This window comes from Numenius arquata, chromosome 13, assembly GCF_964106895.1.
Source record: "Numenius arquata chromosome 13, bNumArq3.hap1.1, whole genome shotgun sequence".
NCBI lineage: Eukaryota > Metazoa > Chordata > Aves > Charadriiformes > Scolopacidae > Numenius > Numenius arquata.
In genome coordinates this window covers 7738567-7765473 of record NC_133588.1, presented here as the reverse complement: position 1 = coordinate 7765473, position 26907 = coordinate 7738567, and the positions used below count along the sequence as shown (strand labels likewise).

The 26907-nt window shown below is 40.2% G+C and overlaps 1 protein-coding gene across 1 annotated transcript; it reads left to right on the top strand.

Annotated features, from left to right (window-relative positions):
- Positions 1–332: 332 nt before the first annotated feature.
- On the top strand, positions 333–26722 carry LOC141471368 (uncharacterized protein F13E9.13, mitochondrial-like). The gene is made up of 8 exons (XM_074157875.1): positions 333–416; positions 588–664; positions 1801–1883; positions 8924–9104; positions 17153–17303; positions 19464–19591; positions 25671–25766; positions 26577–26722. The coding sequence occupies exons 2-8, from the start codon at positions 592–594 to the stop codon at positions 26720–26722; spliced, it is 858 nt and encodes a 285-aa protein (XP_074013976.1). The 5' UTR covers positions 333–416; positions 588–591.
- Positions 26723–26907: the final 185 nt, after the last annotated feature.

Genomic DNA, 26907 nt, shown 5'->3' with positions numbered 1-26907 from the left:
CGGGAGCGCGGCGCGGGCGGGCTCCGCTGGGCGCCTCCTGCCTCACGGCGCGGCCGCTCCCGTCCCTGCGCACAGCGCGGCCCGCGCCGAGCGGGACATTTAAACGCGCGGCGCGGGGCCGCCTCCCCGCCCGCCCGCCCGCACACGTGGCCCCGCGCGCGGCGCCGGGGGCCGGCGGCGGCGCCCGGCCGGGGCGGGGTCTGCGGGGGGGGGGGGGGGGGGGGGCGCGGCGGGGCGCCGCCGCCGGGCGGTGGCCGGACCCGAGGGAGCGGGGCAGAGAGCCGCGGGGCGCGGGAATCCCGCGGCGGGGCCGGCGGGGCGGGGCCGGGGGCGGGGCCGGCGGCGGGGACGCGGAAGCGGTGGCGGCGGCGGCAGCGCAGGTGGACACCGGCGGGACGGCAGCGGGGTGATCTGAGGTGAGGTGAGGGGAGGGGAGCGGAGCGGAGGGAGGGGTTGGGCCGCACCGTCCCCTCTGCGAGCGGGAACGGGACTGGGCTCGGCCTGTCCGCGGCGGGAGGCGGGCCGCCGCCATGGCCGACCGCGGCCTGCCCGCCCCACTGACCCGCTCCTTCCCTCCCTCCCCGCAGGGCGATGCGGCTGCCCGGGCTGTTCGGGCGGCTGAAGGCGGCGGTCGTCGGGGTGGTGCATGTGGGAGCGCTGCCAGGTAAGCGGCGGCCGGGCAGAGCCAGGCGGGGAAGCCGGCCCTCAGCCCGGCCGCGGCCCCCGGAGCGAAGCCGGCTCCCCGGGCAGCCCGTCCCCTCAGCGCTGCCCTCGCGGGTTTGGGCATCTCCCCTCTCTAGAGGTGAAGGAGGCGGGAGACACCGCCATGTAGGGAGCTAGACTGGGAAAACCAGGGTTTGCTGTTGGTGGGCTCCCCGCTGCCGTATTTTAAGTGGCAATGGTTAGGAAATTACACAAATGGGCCTTGGGAGGGGATGGATTTTTGGACTGAGCTCTCGCACGTCCTGAGAGGCAAGAGGAAGCTCAGACAACGGGCAGGTCTGTTCTGCCCTGACCTCCTCACCCACCTCCCCGGGGCTCAGGGCAAGCAGAGCTGATTACAGCCGCCGACCTTCCCCTGGACAGGCCGGTGCCCGGAGCTCACCTTGCTCCACATTTCCCCAGAAGCAGCCTCCAGGAGCCATGGCCAGCTTTCCCCACGCTGTGACACCAGGCCATCTAAAAACGTTGTCAGAGAGCTCTTCACAGTCCCCATTTCAGACTCTCTGCGCCTGCCTTTCGGAGCCCAAGTATCAGAAAAAACTTTGGAGTTGCTCTTAAGGGAAACTCATTGAACTCCAACAAAATCCGTGTGTGTTCATCTCTGCCATGGAGCACTTATACTGAAGATCAGATAGAATCAACCTTTCAGATTAGAGTTTTAGATAGCTTTAACTAATTTTAAATTGACTGGTGCTTTGCATAGGCGTTCTGCAGACCTAGAGGTTGCAGTACATAGGTTGTATTGCATGGAGCATCACTAATGCAGGATAAGCTGTAATAAGTACAGGAATAACAAGCTAAGAGCACACCTGGTACAATAAGAGATTATAGCAGATATTTCTCAAATTTGCGATATAGATTTAGGGGCTGAATGATTACACCAGATCCGTCAAGTTCAGCTAAGGAAAGAGGAGCCACTAAGACGTGTCACAAGGAGATGCAGCAACCTTTTAGCAAGTTTGCCCTGTTTCTCCCTATTTCAGTATGCCAGTCTCTATAGTTACCCTACCTGAAAGCTGTTACTGTATGTGGTTTTGGTTTGTGCTTGTCCTGAGATAAGCAGCGTTATTCTTGCAGGGACACCAAGAAGTTGTCTTCCATTGACCCAGATCATTGATCAAGCTTGTCAAGAGGCAGCAGCTTACAAGGATGCTGGAGTTGTAAGTTGTGGTTTCCTTCTTCCTATGGCAACATTTACACAAAGCTGCTTCTGCATAGCCAATATTTTAAATTGAGTCTATAATTCATCAAAAGCATCTCAAACCACACAGTTTGGGAAGATGTTTAAATCCACATCTTCTATTTCAACATAGTAAGTAGACCTTCTAGGTTACAAAACCTAAAATAAGTATCCCATGCCCCCAAAACAATTGAAAAAGCTTAGATTCACATTGTGCAATTTGAGTTGCTTCAGTTGAATTACCATCAATTTCTGAGAATCAAGTCAATTTAAGGTGGGAAAAAAAAAAAAAAAAAGGAAAGTTGACTGCAACCCAAATGGTTGCTGGCATTCCAGGTATCTGGCTGTAGAATGCTTCATCATCCACTGACAAGCCACTGTATTTTTAGCTCTGGCTTCATGAAGTCATGCAGGAATGCCATGCACACAGCTGAGGCACTGCGTGGAACCCTCAGTCACTTGCAGGGTGCAAGATTGCCCCATGTTTTTGTTTGTACCAAAACAGCACAGACTCGGGGACTAAAAAAGAAGCTTAGGCCCTTTTCTGCCCTCTTTAACCCTTCTATGCGAGCCCCCTGGCAGCAAGCATGGCTGCTTTGCACCTCGAGAAGAGGAGGCCCGAAAGGCCAGTCTCAGCCAGAGGCAAGAAGAGGCGGGTACTAGTGACTGAATTGCCGTTGGACCTAAAGTGGCGTAGTAATCTTCATAGGTCAGTAGATTTTAACAGGGTACGTGTCCTTTTGAAAGGTCAGATATGTTTTAAACATTTCATTGCACCTTGTCTTCGGGTGTTGATGTGCTTTTTCTTTGACCTGCCTGCAGTATTATGTACATTTTCTGGCACGGTAATGTGGCGTCCTAATGTCCAAGGTTTGAAAATGCCTTAAATGAACAAGTAATCACCTCTGAGCATCTGTTTTCTGCAAAACTTTAATCACCAACCAGTTGAGACATTTTTGTTGTCATAAATTAGAATTATTCTTTACAGACTGAACAAAATTGAGTATAACAGTTTAGTCTAAATTACAGAAGACCAAGGTCAAAATGCAAGACAAGTCACACGAAGCAGGCTATGGGCAGAGCACTAGTAAGGCTGAATTAGAAAAGAATCCTGAGAACAGAGTTGTTGAAAGGACAGACAGCTCTGCAGAAGAATGATGTTTACACAGGTAGGCTCCAGTGCCTATGAACCAGATGAGCATGTGCAAGATGTTCACCCAGTTCGAGTAATCTCTAACTGCAAGTTGTACAGAATGAGTAAGTTTTTTTCCTTTCCCTGCCTGTTGAAAGAACAGGTGTGCTCTATATTCCATACTGTGACTTTATATTTTGTCTTTACAGTTACAGTATCAACATGAGGTATAATGTGATTTGATCTACATCAGAGGAGTGGCAAGTACTAGTCTCTATCTTCCTGTGTTAGAGGAAGTGGTTACAAAAATGATCTATAACACCTAAAGCCATTGCCCCACATTCCAGTGCTTGTTTACCCATTTCCCTTACATACTAATTGCACATTGAAACCTGTAGCAGCAGGGAGAAAACACCAAGGGAGGGTACAGAAGCAGTTACTTTCATTGCTGACATGCACAAAGCTGGAACAGTTTTAAGACAAGCTTTAAAATCGGTACTGACACAAAATTTTAATTTGGGTTTTATACTTCATTGGTTTTTCAACGATTGTAATAAATTCTGCTATTCTGGTTCTAAGCAGTTTACCTTTTCTCTTACTGCATTGCTGTCTCTGAACTTGAATATATTTTTAAACCTACCTCTCAGGTAGGCAGATGAGGTGAATGCAGTTATTCCTCTACACATTTGGACAAATTCAGGGCTTAAAGTTATGCTTAGTCTGTTTCCTGTAGAAGTCACAAGAACATCAGTATACATTCCACACCAATCTTTAATCTAAAGGTCTGTACACAGTAGTGTTACAGCAATACGACAAACAAATCCTTTATTAATGCCATAAAGGTCAGAGATAATCAGGAGAGCTTCCATAAATATCAGTACAGTTGCCTAATACTTCCTGCAGTTCACTTGTTTAGTTTTTACTGGTACTTACTCTGAATGCAAGTTTTCATGATAGATACTTCAGGAGCTTCCTGGCTTTTGCACAGAGATCACCACTCCTCCAAAGGAACTATCCTGCTTCTTTAATGGAAGTATATTGGGGTTTCCCCTCAGTACTCTGAGTGAGCTGCTAAGCACTCTGTTTTTCTTGTAGAAGAAAAACTAGAAACTTGGAGGTTTTTTCCATTAATGTTTCTACTGACAGTATTTCCCAATGTTGCCTACAGTAGCCTTTAAGAAGATACTTAACCATCTTGCCGCTACTAGATATTTACATATTATCTCAAGTTGCTTGAATTGGTATTAACATTTAAAAATAAAGTATGTGGTTTTGCTCACTCAATATGCATTGCACTTGGAAGTAAATCTTAGTATATTCAAGTAAAAGGTGACTTGTCTGGCATATTAGCAGCTTAACATAATAAATATGAAAGATTTGTGATATTAGAGCGCAGTAATGAAAACAAGTGAGTGCTCAGTTAAGAAACCATCTGTGCTCAAAATGTATATGCTCTGTACTTGTGTGTTGCTAAAGAATGAAATTCCCTAGACAAGATTTTATAAGCAGCAAGCTATAAGGTATGATCCCTACAATTTCTATCTGATTTTGCTTAAGAAAAATACAAAATATATATTCAAGTTAGCTTACTCATTCTGTTCAGCCTGGGTGACGCTTACTTTGTAGCTAATAGCCTCTAATTTCATTGATATAGATAACTTTACTACTAGTTGCTGTTATGTAGCTGTAGCTACTTGGGTAGCTGACATTAAAGACAGAGATACATAAGTAAACTTATTTCTTTAAACAAACGAAAATCCCCAAATTATAAAGCTGCATTGAGTTGCAAGTACCATGGTGCTTCTTACCACACCAACTTTTAGGTTTGCTTCTTCGTTTCTGTCTCTAGAGATGCATTGCTGTTCTGATCCTCCTGAGCCTTCTTTCAGCTCTGTGCTTGGGAGTTGCTAGGACCTTTTTTGAAAAAAATGAAGAGTTTCAAGCCTGTAACTCTTATAGCTACAATAATAGCTAGAGTTCAAATTTCTTAGAGTTTAATAATAGTTGAGACAGAATAACCTAGTATTTCTGCATAGAAACATTTAGTTAATTATCACTTGGATTACAGAATTTAACATTTCAAATCTTAGCTATATTACAGTAGAATAAAATATCAGACAAACCTCCCCACAACTGCTGCCTATGGTATATGCAGGAGAACATAAGATATCTATTTATCTATAGTAAGGCTATAATCTCTTGCTCTGGAGGTGGAGCTTTTAAAGGAATTGCTAGGAGGCTGTGCCTAGACACAGCGAATAAATGCTCTACAAAAGCACATGATTTCCTTTATAAGGGACAGGTGAGTCAGGTGGTAGGAAAGGCTGTAATTGTCCTGGTGTGTACCTGAGCTTGAAAATAATGGGGCACGGTACAAAAGCACCCTTTCTTCCTGTAGGAAAGAGTGGTTGTTTTAAGCTTGCAAATCTTTGTATTGGTATGTTCGTGTTTGTAGGTAAAGCCTTTCTGTTAGGGGAAGCAGGGGGGTTAGAGTTGCCCAAGGTAAAAGTTACATTAGGTAGATGCTGAGTTAAAGCTTGTATGATTGTTATACCTGTTGTGGTTTATAGGGTTGTGACTATTTTTGAGGCTTGTCTGCTGTGATCTGTGTGCATGCAGCTGAAGTGTTTTAAGAGGTCATTTCTATAAGTGGAATAAAGTGAAGGAAATTATTTTTCTATATAATCGGAGAGCTATTTAAATGACCTATTTTCCAGTAGCTAACTGTGATAGAAGAGGCACTTTGCACATATGTAGCACTTCAGAAGTCATTCAAAGAAAAAAGGAAATGTATTGTTTGAGAATTACTTATAATAAGGCTATTATATAGAAGCAACACTTAAACGATCTTAATTTTCAATGGAAAAGGAACACAAAAGGTATGCGCTAGAGTTTTATCTCATACTATCTAAATAAATTCTGCTTTGGAGGGTGTAATATAGTAGCTGTTCCCATAGACTTCTGAACTATAAGCTTAAGTTCCAAGAACTTTAATTTAGCGTAACTGTTTTCTTTCCACCATTTTAATTAGCTGTCTGATAGTACTGAAGTCTCTTTTACATACATATCAATTCAGTAAACACAGAAATCTGTGGTGTTATATTTTTATATAAAATATGAAAGAAAGCTTTGAGTTAATGCATCTGTAATTCAGCTCTCTGTATTGCAGAACATATGTTGTTCTTTTTTAATTAAACAAAACATAATATGCAAAAGAACATAGTCTATCGGATGGTACCAAAAGAATAACACATTATTAAAGTAATACCAAAAATATTCACTGTAACTGTGGACCTTGAGGCCATAGGAAGAGACAGCAGCTGAAAAGTGAATATAGTAAGTTTAAGGCAAAAGAGAGAAATGTTGGAGCCCTCCCATATGCCTGCATTTTGAACTAGAATTCAATCAGATACTTCTTATGCACAGTAGTATGGCTAAGGTTTCTAGTTAATTTTTAAATGAATTAATTCATTAATGTATCTAATGGAATAATTTGCTTTATGCAAATCCTGAGCTGTCAAAGTAGTAGCAACTCATGGAAAGCTTAGTTTGACTGCAGAATTCCTGTGGAATTCTGCCAGCCTGTTCTCCTGCTTTTTCAGCTACTAGCGTGGCTCTTCAGGAGCTGAGCATCTGAAACCCTGTTCCCAGGCATCTTTCTTCATGTGTGTCCTGGTGAGGTTGATTTTTGACTGCCTGAAAGTCTGCGTTTTCTGGCTTGCAGATCCTAGCTCCTTACCCTTATGATAAGCTTGGAGTTTCCTAGATATCCAGGTTTTGCTGAAGTCTGCGAAGTAGAGCGTTCTTGAGCCAGGGACCAAGGGCTTCCAGGTTTTGTGGCCTCAAGGAATTACCTGGGTTTGAGGGTTCATTTGCATTTTTTGAGTTTGTTTTGTTAAAATAGTATAATTCCACATTAATCCTTTTGCCCCATATTACTACAGACAAACTTAGACAGACCTAATATATTTATGTGCACAGAGGGCAAAAGGCTAAGGGATTTCTCTTTCTGTTGGTACCACAAAGGATTCAGTGGTTGTGCCTGAGGTACAAGACCATTTGGTCAGTTCAGGTTTGTTGGAACAGTCCTGATGTCATTCCAGAGAAACGGACTAAAAGTTTGTGATTTTTTTTTTTTTCATTTCTGAAAATTCTGCGGGTTTTCTGAGGGCTGGTTGTCATTTTTGTCATATGGCTATCTCCCATCACACATAGAGGAGCGTGGATGTTAAATTATACATTTAATTGGACTTAGAAATAAAATCAAGGACAGATGTTTTGGTTATTTGTCATGTCTGGTTTTCCTTTGCCTAGTTGAGGTTTTCTTGGACTGGAACTCTGTAATTAAATATGCTGATGAATGGCACCAAATAGCGCATAGATCTAATGTTGGGTGCCCATAATATTAGATCGCTTTTTCTGTTAATAGGTTGTGTCCTTTTGTTTCTAAGGTAGCATGTATTTTGTATATTTAAATACTCAGCTGTAAGTCATTTGGTAAAGGCAGCTCTACCCAGTGCACAGAACGTATGTGGGTCATGTGCTTGGACTGACCATATTCTTCCACTGGATCATTTCCGTTCTCAGTTTTCCCCATCCTCCATGTTCGATGTTCATTTATGATGTCGGTGGCTTAGCCATTAAATGCTGACTGCATTTTATATACTGTCTTATCTTTTACTGCCAAAAGGGCTTCTGCAATACAACAAAGATTAAAGAAGCGTTACATATGAAAGTTTTTAAAAAAGGAAACCTTTTTTTTTTTCCCCCTTCCTGATTCTTTTGGTTATTATTAACCAAACTTCTTTGTTTAATCTCTAGTTGTATTTTTTTCCACAAATGTTATTCTTTCTATTCTAGTTCAGTTACAATATCTTTGAAATGTAGAGCTCTCATTTTAAAGGATTAAGATGTGTGATAAAACTCCAGAGAGAATGGAATTTATTTTCTATATATATGATTAATTTGTCTATTAAACTTTTGTATTTTTAGATTGAAGCAGGTGAGGAATTTCTAGCTTCTTTTAACATTTTCACTGCAAATGCAAAACATCAGGCTTGAAATGTGTTTCAAGGCTATACTTTTACTCTTTGTTACTGGTCCTTGACAAAATTATGTATGATTTGCAGTTGTTGAAAACTTTCTGGTGTACACTATACAATGATTGGAAAAGTACAAGGTACCAGATAACGTACAAAGATTTTCAATAAATTGCATGAATTATATCAGCAGAGTATTTTATCATCATTCCATTGTTTGCCAAGAGTATGTCTGTGTGGAGTGAGAGGTATAGTAGATAATAAATAGCAATGACTTCCTTCAAGTAATTCTGAATCCAGAATGGGAGAAATATCAATAATTAATACTATGGTATTAGGCATAGTGCAAATAGGCACAATAATAGTCAAACAAAAAATCCTTTATTTATCCAAAATAACACTTATTTTCTGACATTAATTGAATTGAAAATTGCCTTGATTATCTCTAAATCCTCCGTTATCCAAACATATTCGATATCCTATATTCCACTTGGATAATTGAAGTTTGACTTTACACTTTTAATGAGGTATAAGATTTAACTCATTCGCCTATAGTTTGCATTTTAGGATGGATCAAAGAAACCAAATTGATGAATGTATAGCTAAAATCGCATTTATTTCTCTTCATGATTTCCCTGCAAATACCATGCTGTTGATGAAAGCACTTTAATAAGTAGTTGTATGCATCACCACAATGTACTGTGGATCATCCTTCCTTTGAAGGGAAGCCTTTAAACACGTGTGTCTTTTAATACAAACCAGCATAATGGTAAACTAGCCTTTTTTTTTTTTTTTAAGTTCCTTTTTTTTTCCCAGTTTAATCATGTTTCTTTATAAAAATCTCCACAGGATGGCTTGATAGTAGAAAACATGCATGATCTTCCTTACACGGTGTGTCCTGGGCCTGAAGTGACGGCAGCGATGACAGTCATTAGCGCTGCAGTGAGACAGACCTGTCCCCGTCTGGCTCTGGGTGTCCAGGTCCTGAGCGCTGCAAATCAACAGGCGGTGGCCGTTGCTCTGGCTGCAGGTAATAGAAATGACTCGTCGGTTATTACTGTTGTTTGCCATGGCATTTACTCTCTGCAAATTGTGCATTGTACTAACATAGATACTATGAAAAATGAGACATGAAAAGCTCACTGTACCCTGAAAAAGCAGAAATTAGATTTTGAGAAAGATGCCTGCTTGATTATAATAGATGATACTTGCACACGGCTTCAGTTAGAGGCAGCTAAAAATCCCAAGGCCGCTGCTGCAGCTTTCTAGGTGAAACCTGTCTAAATATAATGATTAGTTTAAACCTACTCATGTCTAAAAGCCACCTTTGGTGTAACTCTATTTACTTCAGTTAAATTATATTTGAGGATCAATTTAACCCACTGTGGTTAAGTATCCTGTTTCAGCATCTAATTATATGTTGTTGCTACTACTGTTATCCATTAAAACTAAGTTTTCATTGCCTTCTTTTAATGAATGGATGGAATGAAGCTTTTTATATAATAACAAAAAATTGAGTGTACAGCTAGCCAAGCTACTTAAAATTAAATTGCATTTGGGGGAATTAAATATAAATTAATCTATCTTTATTGCATGAATCCTAGACTTGCTCACCTTTCTGCTCCTACTGCTTGCTGAAGCAATTTTAGTTTTTCATATGTAACATTCCATGATTTAAAGATGGAGGCTGGTTTAATATGGAAGGCTTGTACTCCCTAAATACTTCATAAATTGAGGTTTAATGCTTGGTTTTGCCCAAATTGCATATGTGATTACAGTAAGGTAGCACATTTTTGAATGTACAAATTTTATAAAGAGGCAGAATTTTGTAAGAATGCAAAACTAAAAGAAGCTGGTGTTAATTTAAAACCATACTTCAGATAAAATAATGTAGGCTAATTTATCCGCAGTGGCAGTTTTAACTATGTTGAATATGTTCTAAAAGTCTTAAATTCCTTTTTTCTTGGGGGAATTCTTGTTAGTAGATGTGTTTTGAACTCAGATTTGAGTGCTTTAAAACCAGAAGTTGCCATTTTCAAGCTACTTGACAAACTGACAAAACCTAATTTTTATTGCTGCAGTAGAAGCTATATGAAAACCTAAAATAAAAACGCAAATAGAATCCAGTTGTAGTTTTTAGGGATTGTATGCACATGGGATACTTGAGGTACATAGGCATTTGGAGAAATATTTACACATCATATTTTTAAAAGCAATAGTCAAACTGTTGGTGAGTTAGACATCCTTTTAGGAGCAAAATTGATCACTAAATAAGGCATATAGTAGTGTGGGAACAATGTAATTCTCTTACTTCTCAGCAATTATTAATGAGGGAAAGAATTCCTGGAGGGCTTGGGTTTTGCTCAGCTCTACTACTGTTCTGCACTATTTGCCCTGTAACTGGAGAACACCAGCTAGGAAGGGGTTGTGTTTAATGCATTTCATTGCACTACTCTAAAAATGATTGTCTCAAGTTCACTGAACAGGAAAGCAAAAAGAAAAGAAAATCACTTTAAGCAAAACCATAGTAAGGTGAGTGCTACTTTGTAGGTAGCAAATCTTTGAGTAGTTTTTCGGTAGCAACTTAGTAGTGACTTTAATGTCAATACAATTTTAATAGGTGGCTATTAATAAAGCAAGCCCTCTATGCTTTCACTACAGAAAATACTTGCTGAAGGTGTTTTAGCTAAAAAGCATATGTAGCATCTCCTGCGACTATGCAGTCATTTCATTTTCTCTGTGGAAACTCCTATCTTTGGTAGAAATACCCGTTCTGAAGAGAACTACCCTGGGAAATAGTAAGTGTTCTCTAGGTGAAGGTAAAGATTTTATTTTGTAAAGGGGAAAAAGAGTCAGCAGGTTCACAGTGTGACTAGAAGGAGCTCAACATCAGCAACAGGTGGTTATGCTAATAAACATGTTGTGGGCAGCCAAATAGTAACAGATGAAATTATTGAGTTTTCCTAGCATAATGACAAGGTATTGGATAAATCTGAAAATAACAGTAATAAATCAGGGGATGAGGCATCTGCAAAGGTTGAGAATTCTTAACATTTATTTTGGTTCTTTAGGAAACATTTATTTATTTAATTAGGCACCTAAAAGAAGAAATGCCAGGAACATGTTCATACTGGACGCTTCAGCAAAGGTACAGGACAGTGGTAGGAAAATAGTGAGGGATTTTGAGGAAAAAGGGAACCACTGGGTCTCCACTCTTCTGACAGAAATAAGCAGTTCCTCAAGTTATCATAACTATTGAGCCAAAACACTTGTCAGCATCCTCCCAGCTCCAAAAGGTGATTGCAGACTGTTACACTGGTGCTAAATGCTCTTAGTTCAAGGCACAGATAGGTCCGCCATGGGGGAGCTGAAGGATATGTTTGCCCAAGGGCATCCATCAGGCAGGTCATGGCATCCTCCAGCCCTGGGCCTTGCTGTGGGGCACGTGTTTCCCCTCTGTCTGCCCCACAAAACGGTGTCACTGCCTCTGCCATATCTGCCCTCAGGAGCAGAGGGAAAGCAAAAGCAAAGATCAATGTTAGCCCACTCAAAAATTAGTGTAACTATATAGACAAATAGTGGGGGAGATTCATGTCACACGTTTCTTGGTATTAAAGTCCTCTGCTGCTCAATTTTTATGCTCTTTACATACAGTAGAATCCTTAAGTAGGTCCCTAAGGAACCATAGATCACAAAACACGGAGACAATACAGAATAGTGCAGTTCTGTATTTATATTTTTGACTGGAAGCCATCTTAATATCAAATACTTATTCTCAGAAAAACAACCCTTCTTAATAGTTAATTTTAATGACTTCCTCTAAAGACTGTATTCTCTTCCTTCTTTCCTAAAATCCTCTTTGTGGAGAAGCAAGTCAGAATTTGTTTGCTAGGGTTATTTTTCAATTGGTTCATTATTAACAGGTGTACCATGTGTTTTTTAGAGGTGTATAATTTCCTGTTTGTAGTTTCTGATTTAATTAACTACATCTGCTTGAGGTTGAAACAGAATGATGTATATAAGCAGCTTCTATGAGCATTTGTAGAGGAGGTAAAAATAGATTTGCTCCCTTATTTATTTTTTGTTTAGCAAATATTCTTGGTTATCATTTCTCAATGCTCAGGAATGTTCACTAAGTCTGGGTCAGATTTAGGCACAGTGGTTTGCCTTATTTATCAGTATGTCTTGTTTCCTGAAGTTAACCATTGTGTTAATTTCATGTACTCAGTGTTGGTTGTTGTTGATCTACTTGCAAATTACATGGCTTTCCTTTTATTGAAAGTTTGCTAATTATGAAGCACTATTGATTTTAGAGGGGACTGTTGTGTCTAAAGGAATCACCCAAAAGCTCTCAGCTGCTATTTGTGTTTTTCTTTGGGTTAGTGAGATACTCTGCTCGGCTCTAATCTATCAGTGTGGGTCTTTGCGAGGACACGCAGAGCCTTTATAATGCAGGGAGTATACGCTGGTGATACTCCCTTCACTTTGCACATCCTGCATGCTCTCCATTACCAATATGTAGCAATGATTGTCTCCATTAAGTTAATGATGGGCCGGTTATTTATTTCTTCTCAAAGTTAATGGTGAGAAGAAGTATTTCAAGAAATACTGCTATTGTGGAATATTGCCCTGACCATCTGCTGGTCTTTGAGGCATAAAACAGTCCCCATAGCTGTATTTCTGTAGTGATGCACAGGAACACTTCCGATATTCCAGGTACCCCTTCCTGCTGTAGCTTGACTCCACCAGGTGGAAAACCCGAGCACGTGGGCCAGAGGCAAGTAATGTTCTTCTCTTCTGGCCAGAGGTTCAGTCTGGGTGCCTGAGAGCAAGGACTGTAGGGTCTATGGTAGAGTGCAGTTTCCCTACACCTGGGTGAGCCTGTGTTACACTCATCATGAATCAGGGCTCAATTTTTAAGTTTATCTTCTCTCATCTCATAAATTTAGAATAGAATAGTTCAGTTGGAGAGGACTTAAAATAACCATGTAGTTCAACTGCTTCTCCACCTGACTCTGAAACTGCCCTTTTTTTCCTTTAAGGATCATGTTACTGAAATCCCATTTCTGAATTAGTCTTCATCAATGATAATGGCACAGTTGGTAGCTGATTAAGTGAGGCTTCGTATCAGCAGTTACTCCAGGTACCCAGATACTGCTGTCTTTTATAAATACAGCTTTGCTGTCGGAGACCGTTCCTTTCCCTCACCCACCAGCAGAGATATCTTCCATGGGAATTCACTTGCTGCAGCCCATGATACTGTTTAAGGTGGGATAGAATGGGGCGGCGTTGTATTATCCTGCTTTTTTGTTTTTCTTTTTAACTGCACCCGTGTCAATGCAGTGGTGGAGGGGGCAGCTAAGCTGAGAGCTGCAGCGGGGTGTGCTGCTTTGGGGAGCATCTGCAGGAGCTGCAGAAGAAGGCAGCGAGGGCTGTGGACTCCGCTGTGAGCTCTGCTGGAGGTGCTTCTCCCAGGCCCGCAATTCGTGCTGAGTGTGGAGGGAGCTGCTGCGAGACGATGTCCTGAGAAGTAAAAGGTCTTTGCAGCACGGGGACTGTACGCTTCTACCATCCCATAGCAGGCAAAGTTGATATTCCTCTTGAGTTTTCATTTGCAGCACAAAATCAGTCTTTCAGGTTCTTTTTGGATTAGGAAGTCAAGAAGACCTGGGAGCCAGGATTTACTGCGCATATAAAACAAGATACCACCTGTGAAGTTACCTGCAGCATCTTGCCTTTGTGTAAAGGGAAAGATGTTTGCCTGAAGTCTAAAACTCAGCAGCAACCAAGAGCTAATGCCTTGCAGAGGCCAGATCCTGTTTTTGTGAAAGCAGTAAATCCCAGCTCCTTCTGACTCTATAATTCAAGGAAAGAACATGCCTGAGAAAGAGCTTCTCAATTGCATCCAATTCAGTGTTTTGAGGTGTTAAAATACAGTAATATGCACATTTGCAGCATTTAAGATGGATAAAGTAAAGGCACTATTTCCTCCATCAACTCAGTCTTGCAATACTTTCCTCGCCCAGCAGAAGTGTTTGTCATTGTTTTCCTTTTAATCATACATTGTCACGGGAAGGAAAAAAATAGAGTTTTTCCTCTACAATAGATAGACCTCCACAGCTGTTTAGGTAAAGGTGTTTAAGTAGGATTAAAGTAAGTGGAGTAACAGTAACTTTGGGAAAAGAGGCGCGCTAGTTCCTTGAACAGGCCCTGCAGTGGCTGGTTATTTGATTCCCTGTTCTTAATATAGTCTTGCAGTTCTGTTTATTAGGTTTCGCTGGAAATTTCCTGTTCTTGTCTTCCAGTCAGATTACAAATTTTTTTTGCTCCCATATAAGTCAGAAATGGGACTGCCTATTAACTATTCAACGGCTATTACTTTTCAACTAGCCAAATGTGAAAGTAAGCAATAGTATCATTCTCACAATTTTATGAGCGTAAAAATGAATTCATTAGCGGAATCTGATTATGGCTTCATAAAACAGAAGGGTAATGATTTGGTGCCTGCACCTATTACAGTTGCTTAAAATTTGTATTTTCATAGCCCCCAAAAACCCAGATAGAGAGTGCAGCCTTGTTAAACTAAGTACAGTTCTAATGTTTAGCGGGAAGTCTTAAATTACAAAATTTAGGAAACACAAATCAAGCATCAACAAACAACATATAAGCGGTGACTTCAATAAATGAAATTAGTCAATGAATAGCCCCTGTCCCGAGTTATACGTTATGATTGCTGTGAAACTGTAGCATATCTTTAGACTCATCGATAGCCTCATGATTAGAGGAGAAGTGATTTTTCTTATTTAATTCTGAATTGTACTGTAAACCTGGGTGATTTGAATAAAACCTGTAAATTTTGTTCCTAGAGGCAGAAATCTCAGTCTAGCTATTTGCACTGTTTGTTACCCAATGTCTACTAGTACCTGTAGCTATGCTGGTAGCACGCTCTTGTCTTGGATCCTGAGAATACTCCATGCTTTTCAGCGGCTAATCCAAAGGCCTGGGACAGCTCGCCTTTGGCGTGGCATCCATCTGCCATGCTTCCTGGGAGCTGGAGTCTGTGTTGCTAAGCAATACAGGCCCTTCTCCATCAGCCAGAAGCTTTTGTTTCTGCAAATTCAGGGCTTTTGGAATGAAACTGAAATTTTAAAATAAATAGACACCTTGTCATTTGGTAAATATGTTTTAAAGATCATTTATGTTTATATTTGAAATGTGCTAAGGTGAGGCCCCTGTTGCCTAAGCAGTTCTCTGGTGGGTGGTATTGCATTCTTGATGGCTGCTTTCACATGCACTGGTTTCCTTGGTATGAAATCAGCTCTAATTAAACATGCAGCAGACTCCAAAGATGGAGCAGGAGTAGAACATTAGAAGGAAAGACCTTGGAAAAGACCTCTAAAGCAAACTGGAAGAGCAGCAAAAGCTGCACAAGATGAGTGCAGAGCTTTTACACACGTTAAGTGGCAGGTGAAATAAACTTCAAGGCTGTGAGAGACTGGAGAGAAGAGGGGAATACAACAAGGGAGTCAGAATTCAGTCTTGTGCCTCACAGCTGTGGGCTCATTACACCATGGCCCAAGGCTTCAGTATTTCAACACAGAGATATTTCAAGGCTGTGTAAGGGGTTCCCAAGAGTAGATGAATGGTCTGTTTGAAGTCATTGCTACTGGTAATCTTCCTCTTAAGTATCCATCCCACAAAACTTTTCTAGTGCAAAAAATGAATTAATATGGTGGAAAATATGTTGTAAAGACATGGTAGAGTTGATGGTCGGAGTACAGCAGAGGATGTTTCACTCTTCCAAAAGCTTACTTTTTTGTACCTTTGGCACAGTTCTAGAAGTAATTTGTTGGTGCGGGGCTGTGTAGAAAACAAGCTACATTCAGATGGAGAGAGAGGTCATCCTCCCCCTCTGCTCTGCCCTGGTGAGGCCCCATCTGGAGTACGGTGTCCAGTTCTGGGCTCCCCAGTTCAAGGACAGGGAACTGCTGGAGAGGGTACAGCAAAGGGCTACAAAGATGATGAGGGGCCTGGAGCATCTCTCTTATGAGGAGAGGCTGAGGGACTTGGGTCTTTTTTGTCTGGAGAAAAGAAGGCTATGGGGGGGGGATCTGATCAACGCCTATAAATACTTAAAGGGTGGGTGTCAGGAGGTGGGGGCCACTCTTTTTTCAGTGGTGCCCAGTGACAGGACAAGAGGAAATGGGCACAAACTTGAACACAGGAAGTTCCATCTAAACATGAGGACGAACTTCTTTACTTTGAGGGTGGCAGAACGTCTCCATCTCTGGAGACATTCAAAATCCGCCTGGTCACGTTCCTGTGCAACCTGCTCTGCGTGGACTTGATCTGACAGGGGGTTGGAGGAGATGATCTCCAGAGGTCCCTTCCAACCCCATATCATTCTGTGATTCTGAGAGTCAAACAGGTTGTATATAACATGTTGCAGGCTGTGTTTTCTTCCCTAATTTCCTAAAGAAAGAAATCTTAATGCCATTCTTCTGGCTGTGTCCATGTCCTTGATGCTTTTTGACCTGATGGCCAACTTGAGGCATATTTAACAGGGGAACAGATGTTGCGAAAGAAGTAATACAATGAAAGAGTGTCTGTAAAGAGGGGAGAGGCCCAAGTTAATGGCCCTTTCTGGAGAGAAGACACATGCTTAGGACAAAGGAGCTGTGTTTTGACCTACGTGCTCCCCTGCCAGCATGTGCCCACTTCATGGAAAGAGGGTGTGCAGCCGCCTATTCTAAGGCACAAAGGAACAAACTAATAGAGGCTGGGAAAGAGAAAGGAACCATGGGGATAGGGAGAGAACTGGTGGGCTCTATGGTAGAGATGGGAGTTGAAGGTAAGAAGATGGAAAGGAGGAGTCGGAGAGAATATGGGTGAAAATAAAGAATGTGAAACTTAAATGTGTGGAAAAGCAAGGTTGGTTACCCCTAGAGCATATGGAGCAACTTGTGTTAGGAACAAACAAGAGGGGCAGCAAGGTGGAGTTTTATTTGTTTTTAGTATTTCTGTTTTTTTCAGTCTTCAGTTTTACCTAAGATATTGCCTCTTTTTTTTTTTTTTTAGGTCTTGATTTTATTCGGGCTGAAGGCTTTGTGTTTTCTCATGTTGCTGATGAAGGGATTATAAATGCCTGTGCTGGTAACCTGCTACGATACAGAAAACAAGTTGGAGCAGAGAACATTCAGATTTTTGCTGATATTAAAAAGAAACATAGGTAAATACAAGCAATATTTTATGTAAATATGAATGTAATAATGATCTTATATTTTTCTTCATTTTCTGATTATTTTTTTAAAGCCTATTTAGTGTCATGAAAGTTAATGATGTAAGGAGAACTTTATTGTTTGAGCAAGGTCTTGCAGTGCTATTAGGGGATACGTTTAAAAATAAATTTGCACCTGTAAGCTGCAGGTTGCTGCATCTGTGGAGTTTGCAGTTGTTTAACCTTCAGGATTTATAAATGCAGACTAAAAGTTTTGCGTCTGGTGTTAGGTGAGATTTTGTATGCTTGTGTATATGCCTATTATGTTTAAAGAAATTTTGTTTTTGGAGGCGAGGCATCAAGGTTATTTCTAGTTATGCAGGCAGTTGCCATATAAAAGCATCCAAATCATAATATTTTGACATTTTAAAAAGCTATTCTCTTTTTTCTCCTTCCTGCCAATAATACTGATTTCTTCTACTTAAATCAGTGCTGTCTATGTACGGATTATGTTCTATGATTATCAAACAGAAGGAATTTATGACAGATGAATCCAGTTTCTTTTCTGTTGATATTTTATCATAACTGTCACATGGTACTTTCAGCTATTTTAGATGTCACTTTTTAGGTTTTTTTCCCCAGAAGAACTGCTCAAGTGTTATGTATTATACATGCTAAATAACCTAATTAAAATGTTTGTGTGTAGTATATGGGTAATCATGAGAACAACCAAGTCTGGAAGATCTTAAATACCTAATAAACAGGTAATAAATTTCAAAAGAGAAAGGCAACAATGCAGTATGGTCAAAGTAAGCTTTTAAGGTCCTTTCAGAGTGGCTTCTTTCAATGATTTCTTCATATATATATATGTATATATATAAAAAATACATTGGACTTTTTTGTAAAAAAAAATAATAATTTGATTGCATCATGTGATTTTTTTTTTTTTTTTTTGTCTTGACAACTGATGAATTGGTATTTGGATTATCCTTCCTGTTGTTCAAAGGGTTTGCTTTTTAAGAAGGGAAAAGAGGTTTTTGGTTTGGGCAGATTAATAAACTGAGAAGGAAATGTTAAAGGACTTGGTGGAGTTTTTTAATATAAAAAAGTATGCCTGTCACTGAGAGCTGCTAGGCTTCTGTTCTTTAAATGGGGAAAAAACTACTTTTGTAGTCTACTTGCTGTGTTACAGCTATCTTCCACGTGCTAGTTTTAGGTTGCCTACTACTCTTAAGCCCCATTTCAGCCTCATTGTATGTATTAGGCACTTAGGGCTGCCTTCTTCCAGCTGCAGAAAGGGAGATAGTGTTCTTCCATTTGCCTCCGTTGCCGTGTGTGGAACACACTGCACGCACGTGCTGCCTCTGAGTGTGGTCAGAGCGTGGCCCCTCCAAGAGCGTTGTCCATCAAGGCTGATCCAGGAAAGACGTTCGATCCGTCACGGCTCATCAGTGCGCCATGTTGGCCGTAGCCATTGTTTTCTACTGGAATGGAAATATAGAAACAGTCAGGTGTTGAACCAGCAATGGTTGGAATTCTTTCAAAGTTTAGAACCGTTTAAATTAAAAGCTGCTATTGCTCTAGGTTTCAGACAAAGTGTGTCACCCGTGTATCAAAGACTGCTGTTGAAAAGCTGGGTTGCAGGTAATTGGTGTTTGTAACTGCTGTGTAAGATGATTCCTGTGATTATATCATAGGTAATAACTATACTTTCTGTTAGTTGGACTTCGTGAAATGAAGTGGAGGGTGTTAATTCTGTTCTAGGCAACAGAATCTGATTTATGAATGACTGCACATCCACAACTCCCACTTGAAGTCAGAGCGCCGTGTGTGCTCAACACTTCTGAAATACAGGTGCTCAACTCCTAAGCAGCTGTCTCAATTGACACTCGGTGGTTCACACTTAGCAATTGCTCCTTAGAGACAGGAGACCCAGAACAATAGACCGATCAATTATGGTTCTCTGATGGAAAAGGCTGGTTTTTTTCCTCTTGGTCCTATTGCAATTTTACTTCCCAATTTAAAACAGGACACTTACCCTCTCTCACAAAGCCTGCCTTTGGTTGTTCTGACAGCGGGGAAGATGAAGAAACGCAGTCTAAACATTCAGCAAGATGGATAACAAATGTGTGTGCCGACAGTAACCACAGGGTACGTTCCTGCTGTTGACAGTGCTCACGCTCTGACGGCAGATGTCAGCGTGGCCCAGACGGCTTCGGCTGCCGAGCTCTTCCTGGCTGATGGGGTGGTACTGAGTGGCACGGCTACCGGATTGCCCACAGATCCTCAGGAGCTGAAAGGTGAGAGCTGTCATAAGAAGGTCGGACAACAGGCAGTGAATGAGCTTCTGCATTAATGTAGAAAGAAATCTATATATCCCCTGTTCCTTAAGGCGGGGGGGGGAAAAAAAAAAGAGGGAAGAAAAACTTTGGCAGGAGGGTTTGATTTGATACAGCAGATCTAATGTGATTGAGGTGCTATTTGGATTGGCTGTTGCATGCTTCTAAATGACAATTCAACAGGACAAAAATTAAATTTCTTTTAAGCTTATATAATACTGAATGATGCTGAGGCTTAAATGAAAAAAATGTTAAAAACGTAAAATTACGTAAATAAACAAAAAGATTGTTCCATTTCTAAAAAGTCTTAATAAAAAGCTACTTTATAGCTTTATTAGAAAGCTAACTAACTATAAATCTTTCCATTGAAGAGTTAAGTGGTTTTATCTTTCACAATGAGAATGGAAGTTCTGCAAGAAAAGGGGCGTTTTGATAAGGCAACGTTCCAAACAGTAATACCAGGGAAAGTACTGCTTAGATTTTCAGAAAGAATACAAGTTCATTGGTAGATAGAAAGATAGTACATCAAAGTAATTGTTAAATGGTGTGGACTTTTTTATCAAGGGAGAGTCATTTGACCTGTTGACCTTTTCAACAGTGTTATATGATTCTTCACATTTTTATATTGGCCTAAGTTCGAGCTGTCTTCATGAAACTGGATTGCTCCCATGCTAGAATTAAAGTTCTGTCATGGGGGCATTTAATTTTCATCACTAATTTTAATTTAGATTAATGACTTGGATTTGAGCATCTCACTACATAAAATAGAATGTGTATCTTTTTAGATTTTACTTTTGCTCACATGCTTTAACTCAACGTGTTTTCAAGTTCGTTGTATTGAACTAATGTTAGCTGATCGGGGTGAAAAAGATACTTTACTTGCCATAGATACCTGGACCTCAAACATCTTTTGAAGTAACACAAAATCATTCAGTGTGTTCAGGGGTTTATCTATATTATAAGTGCTTAGCAGCAGTTAAAATGAATGTTGAACTTGTCAAAATGGGTTCTTATTTCATATGTATTAAACTTGCTGTGAAATAATAGGTTATAAATGACTATGCTTCAATCTTCAATCACCAATGTTACAAAGAAAATGATGGCTTGGTGTGAACACTGAACTCCTGAGTTAGTTGGGTCTTTTGGTAAACTAGAAATGATACATGGAAAGTTGGGTGTATTTTAGAGACTGCAAGATTTTGTTAATCTAGAATTCCATCCCTGCCTGCAGTTAATGTCCCCATCGCTGTTAATGCAGATTAAACAATTTTTTAAAAGGATTTGATAAGTCTTAGGGCAAAATCCTAGGTTAAATTCTGCTTTCACAGATGCACGTGCAACCTCTGCTGATTTCCTGCATCAGAGAGCAAAACCTGACCTCTGGGCCCATAGGCTTTTTGTCACAGGTCCCCAACCAGACAGCATCGTGGCTTCTGTTTTTCTTTCGTGTGAACAAACATGTCAGTCTGTCTTGTTCTCTTTCTGGGTCCAAAGAACAAAATGAAATCAGAGTTGGCAGCTGTAATGAAGTACACACATTAATTTTGTGTTTGGATTTGTGCTATGAAAGCCAGAGTCTGCAGATCATGGGTTTATTTTACTTAGGTCACAGCATTTTGGATGTCAGCAGGCCCTCTCATGAAAAGGATGTTGGCTTAAAACAGTTAAGAGAAGAATTTAAAAATCAATATTCAAGGGTACGAGGAAATGACAAATTAGGCATATCTATGTCAGCAGATTCTTAAAAGGAATCAGATCTACCGTCATGAAGTTGGTGTTGATGTGAGTGAAATTTTGCATTTCACGAATATATGCAGCCCTGGAAGTGCTGTATTACGATGATACACACAATTGGGCACCTTTCATCACACTGCAAAGCATCTCTTGAAAGCAGAACCAAGAGACAGATGAGATTTTTGTCATGTCTTTTTTTTTTTTTTCAGCTTTGTTGTGCAGTAATATAGAAGTGTTTTTGCCTTTGTGTCTTTGTGTTGAATTGACTGATTTGTGATGGGGTGTGGGAAATGAGTGTTTCCCTGTCAAGCCAGAGAACTGTGTTCAGTAGGGTTTTGCTTGTAGTTTGTGTCGATGCCTTCTTGGAGGCAACCACCAGCATCGCTCCTCGCAGCGGGCCCTGCTCCGGGGCTCCCTGGGCATACTGGGGCACCGGTAGTCGACAGAGTATAAGGTCTAAAAATGAGGCTTCAGGTTATTAAGCAGCAGAAATTACAGCTGAGCGGTTTTGAATTACAATTAAATAATAAACCATATTTTCATTTAAGAGGTTGTAGAAGTCTTATTCCACTTTGCTACACTGTGAAATGTTCTTTGGTTGGAATGTGTGAATCTATCGGGTTTTCTCTTTGGGCATAACTGCTGAAATCCCTGCTTCGCTTCCAGTCTGTATTTTACGTGACCAAAGCTTTGTATAATGACTGCTTAGTTATCTGCTTGAGCAAAGCAAATGGCCTCAGCTGAGTAACCAGTGGAAAACAGGGTACATCGTGAAACCCAACGGCTGGCTGTGACTGTCACCTCCTTAGTTATTGCTCATCAAGACTGATTCACCATCTCGCCTTTTGATGGTACGTTTAGTTCAAATCAGAGGCTGCTGCCTTTGCAGTACCCTCAGAGATAAACGGAGATGTGAGTCTGATCAGTACTTTCTGTAAGCCCTGGATTTAATGACAGAGAAAGTCCTTTGAATTAAAAAAAACTAAAATGTGTTACAGTGGGGCATTACCATAAGCACAGTGTTGTGTACGGTACAGTGATTACTGCATATGAAAAAGCTGTTAAAGAAGAGTAGTCGAGCAAGTTATTGGCACAGTGGTGCTTATTTTTACGCTGCTCTTCGCCATTGTTTTCAAGCGAGGAGCATTTGGCCTTTATTTCATGTAACTTGTGCATACCATAGTTCAAATGCTTTCATTGTGCTTTGCAACCAAGCACTGTTTCATTTGATTTTATTAAAGACATGTCTGCAGATGTACTGTTACAAGAAAGAGCACAGTGCCCTCTAGTTACAGTTTATTGAAATAGAGAAATGTGCAAGTTGTGTAAACTTTAGGATCTTGTTACTGTAACAGCACAAAATCGACTCCTTTTCTGTGTCAAAAAAAAAAAATCAAAAAAAGAAAGCCGAGAAAGCTGAGAGATTTAAAGCAAAGCTCTGTGTTTAGAGACATCTTGACAGTGACTGAACATTGCCATGCAAAAGCGTATCTCACTGCGGTTGCTTTATTTTCTTTCACAAGTTAGAATTTGTATTAACACAGCCAATAGACACATCACCTTCTACTAATCAACGTTAGGCCTTGATGTGCTTGGAAATGATTTAAAAGTAGCATCTGTAGCATACTTAATTAGGTAACCCAGTCTCGTTGCAGACTTGAGCACTCCCACTGCCATTCTTCACATTGTCAATCTGAATAAATCTCCAGCACAAGAGATGTGTGTGGACTCCACGTGTCATGTGTGGATCGCAGCAGGAGCTGGATACCGTGCTACTTTGGAAAGCTTTGAGGTTTTCTGAAGTGTCACAGCAGTCTCAGGTTGCTCTGGTTTTCACTCTTTGCCTAGTAGGACTAAGCTATTGTCTTACACCCGTGCGATCGTGCTCTGTTTAATTATGTGGCTCTTCGTTTTTCCTGCTGATGCGAAATAATTATAAAACAACAACTACCTGCTAATGTGCCTTACGCACTTGTTGTAAAAACAAATATTGACTTGGAAGGCAGTTCCTCTGGGAACGCAGTAAAGCACTGATGCACAAACCTGCGGTCACTTGTAGCACCTTAATTATGCATTGGTATCTATGTAAAGCAGATACATTTCTAAGAGCACATAGATACTATATAAATAAAATCCTGAGTTTTCTAGAATGGGACTTCAGTAATAATGCTATAAACAACTAAAAATGAATTATTTTGTTGCTGTAAGCAAGATGACAATAAGAATATAAAATATGCATAGAAATAACTAAAGTTTTAATCATATATGCATGATCCATCTGATTTGTTTAAAATTTCCAATAAGGACTATGTAGAGTGGTTTTATTTTTGTGTTAAAATCTTTGTTAGAAGGAGTTATTGTTCCTAGATGGAAAAATGGTAGGGCATGTAGCCTAAGAAGAGATTCAAGAGTGTTTTAATTGATCCCTTTTCTTCGGAGAAGTAGAGAGGTGATAAATAATTAGTCTTCCCTGAAGCATAATTAGTAAGTTAGGCTTCCAATGAAACTTCATTTAAACAAACAGTGTTTTGAAGAATTCTTTTACATGTTGCATATATGCTTTCCCTAGTTACCTCGTGCTCTAACCATTTTACATCAGCTTATCACCAATTAAGGCAATTCGTATGTTTTTAAAGGTCAGAAATAAAGCCTCACAACATTTCTCTAAGGAAGGGATGAAGCATCCAGTCCTATGAGTGACTCTTAGGATGGTTGGTTTGAAATGAAAGAATGAGAAGGATGCTTAGTAATTCTTGAGCTGGGATTTTTAATTTTTTTTTTTCCTCAGAGATAGAACCCAAGTTCTGCAGAAAATACTCTCATAACCTTTTCTTTATCTGTGGGGAACTTTTCCATGGTCAAAACAGCATCTTTTGTTTTTATTATAAAAAATCTGAACTACAGTAACTGAGCCACAGATCAGTTTCTGCATGGCCAGGTCTGTCCGAATGTGTGCATTTCACAGTGCACCTGATCACCTGAACCAGGGACTGAAAACCACCCCTGTGTGTGAGGGGTGAAGTGGGTCTGTAATATTTTGAGCCCTGTTCTGGTATTTTGTCTATTTCTCTTTTTGGAGCCAGGTAAACGGTTCAATAATTAACACATACTGCATATAGAAAAAATAATTGGCTTTTTTGTTCCATTGCCATTATAGAAAGAGAACTAGTCTTTACAAGTACTACCTTTTGCTTTCTGGTAAACTAGCTGGAGCTATCGATGTAGTCTATATGACCACTCTTTGCTTTCCTACTTCCAAGTCCCTGAAATTTATCACGAAGTAGAGAGCACATTCCTTTTCCATTCCCTGTGAATAAGGCCCTTCTTGTTTCTTCACTGAAGATCTTCTACTAGTTGTCAACACAGCATCAATTCAGCAAGGAGACCTGGCAGAAATACACACGAGTCCAACTACCATTATTGTGATTTAAACTGATGACTGAAGAATTGTAATGAGCGCAGTTCTGCTGAATAGTTCTGCCGCTATGATGATCTCACCAGACTTGAAAAAAAGAATCTGAGCTGATACAATGAATGGAAACAAGAACGGTGTCTTATTCTTGTACCTATATTTTGATTACTTTGTGGAAAGATTGGGGGAGGTGGCAGCCCACGTGGTCACTCCATCACCAGTCAAGGCAATGGACCTGGTTTGCCTGGAATCCATAGGGGGTGCTACTGCAGAGCAGTAGTAAACGGTAGCTCCTTTCCGTGCGTGTGTGATCATCATTCTGTGATTCTATGTGTAGTACCTCAAGCACAACAGAGCCTCTAAGTGTGACAGTAACAGTCACAGTCAGTAAAAAGGTCTGGTTCGGCTGTGCAAATAATTCCTGCATCTAGCATCTCTTCTTACCAGGGATGTGGGATAAAAATGAATTTATGAGGGAATATAGTAAAATGCAGTACATTCTCTGCCAGCCAATTCAAGTTGATCTTGATTAAATCTTGTTCCTCGAGAAAAGAGGGGTATGGGTATGGTACCAAGACCTAACTTTCATATCTTCCACAGCGCTGAAACCATCCTCTGATGGTTTCCCAAAAATATTCTTCTGCAGTATTTCATACAACAACAGAATGCAAAATGAAATAAAAGATTTCTCTTAACAGCTGTTCAGAGCTAAAGGTGGTTCGTTTTTTTTTTTTCCTAGAGAAGTTGTTTCATTCTATACTAGAAGTAAGAAATACCATGATCATGAGTTTCTTGATACTCACCTTTTTTAGTGGTGAAAAACTAAACAAATTAGAGTCTTGATAGAGTTTCAAAGATGGGACTTAACCCTAATTTTGGTTTTCTTCTCTTCAGAGGTTAAACATGCTGTGAAGATTCCTGTGCTTATTGGGTCTGGAGTGACTCTGGAGAACGTGAGGGATTACCTGGATGCAAACGCTCTAATAATTGGTTCGTATTTCAAGAAAGAAGGTTATTGGGCAAATGGTGTTGATCCTGACCGAGTAAAGAAATTTATGGAACACATAAGTAAACTGAGAGATTGAGTTTGTCAGTAAACACTGTTTTTTTGTGTGTAAGTGCAGTATGATACATCGTACAGAATTAAAGCACAAATGTGTGCTTGAATGGCTAATAAAATTAAATGAAAACGCACATCATAACTAGCTGGGAAACACAGTGACACTTTACAATAAACCGGTGCTCTGATGTTTGTTTCTCGGCAGCACGTTTCTGTGGCACTCAAAGCCATTGTCAATGCAAAACCAACTCTCCTGTAAGCAAAATGCTTATGTGGTTTAAGAATTTGTAGTCAATATTCATCACAGGTGAGCTGAATTTTGTTTTGCCCACGAGTACAATGGGATGCCCTAAGTTTATAGCTAAGAGTATTGTAAATTGGACAAGTTAATTAGCCTTTCAGTTTCCCCATCTGTAAAATGATGATAATAGTACCTACATCACACAGGGGTTGTAAGACATAATGAATGAATGAATGTACAGCACTTTCATCTCCTCAAATGAAGGGCTCTATTAAAGTTCAAGATCATTATTTTTTCATTAGAATTGTGCATTTATTACAAAAAGGTAGTAATTGTATACTGTACAAAAATTTAAGATAATTGGGAAATTGATTTACTTACGATACTTATTCTCTAATAAATGTAAATATTTAATTACATTTTAAGTAGAGCTGGAATTTAGTCAAAATGTTTTTGCAAAAATTGGAAATTTTAATAAAGGTTTATTGTTGTTTTTCAGCAAGCTCCCACAGCTTTTTACCTCTCCACGCTAGTATTAGTGATGTTAAAAACTGCCAGGTTCCTTCCAATGTACAAGGTGTAATTATGATGGAAACCTTTCTACCAGAGCTGACAGGTAAACACAGATTTTCATTATTCCTGTAAAATGTAGGAGGAAAAATATGACAGCGTCACTGCGTATGTTGTGAGAGATTCCCCTTGAATTTGATATCTTAGCTCTAAGGACATTTAAAAGAACCTGTAGAATGCCTGTAGAATAGCTGTATAAAATGTGGGCATGGTTTTCCTTGGGACTGGGAGCCAAGTTTGTCCTCTGGGATCTCTCTGTC

Bases quoted from the DNA above. Each gene is read 5' to 3' on its own strand.
- LOC141471368 (XM_074157875.1), top strand. From the start codon at position 592: ATGCGGCTGCCCGGGCTGTTCGGGCGGCTGAAGGCGGCGGTCGTCGGG. The intron at 1,884-8,923 runs GTAAGTTGTGGT...AAATCTCCACAG, and splicing joins CTTACAAGGATGCTGGAGTT to GATGGCTTGATAGTAGAAAA. The intron at 19,592-25,670 runs GTGAGAGCTGTC...TCTTCTCTTCAG, and splicing joins AGATCCTCAGGAGCTGAAAG to AGGTTAAACATGCTGTGAAG.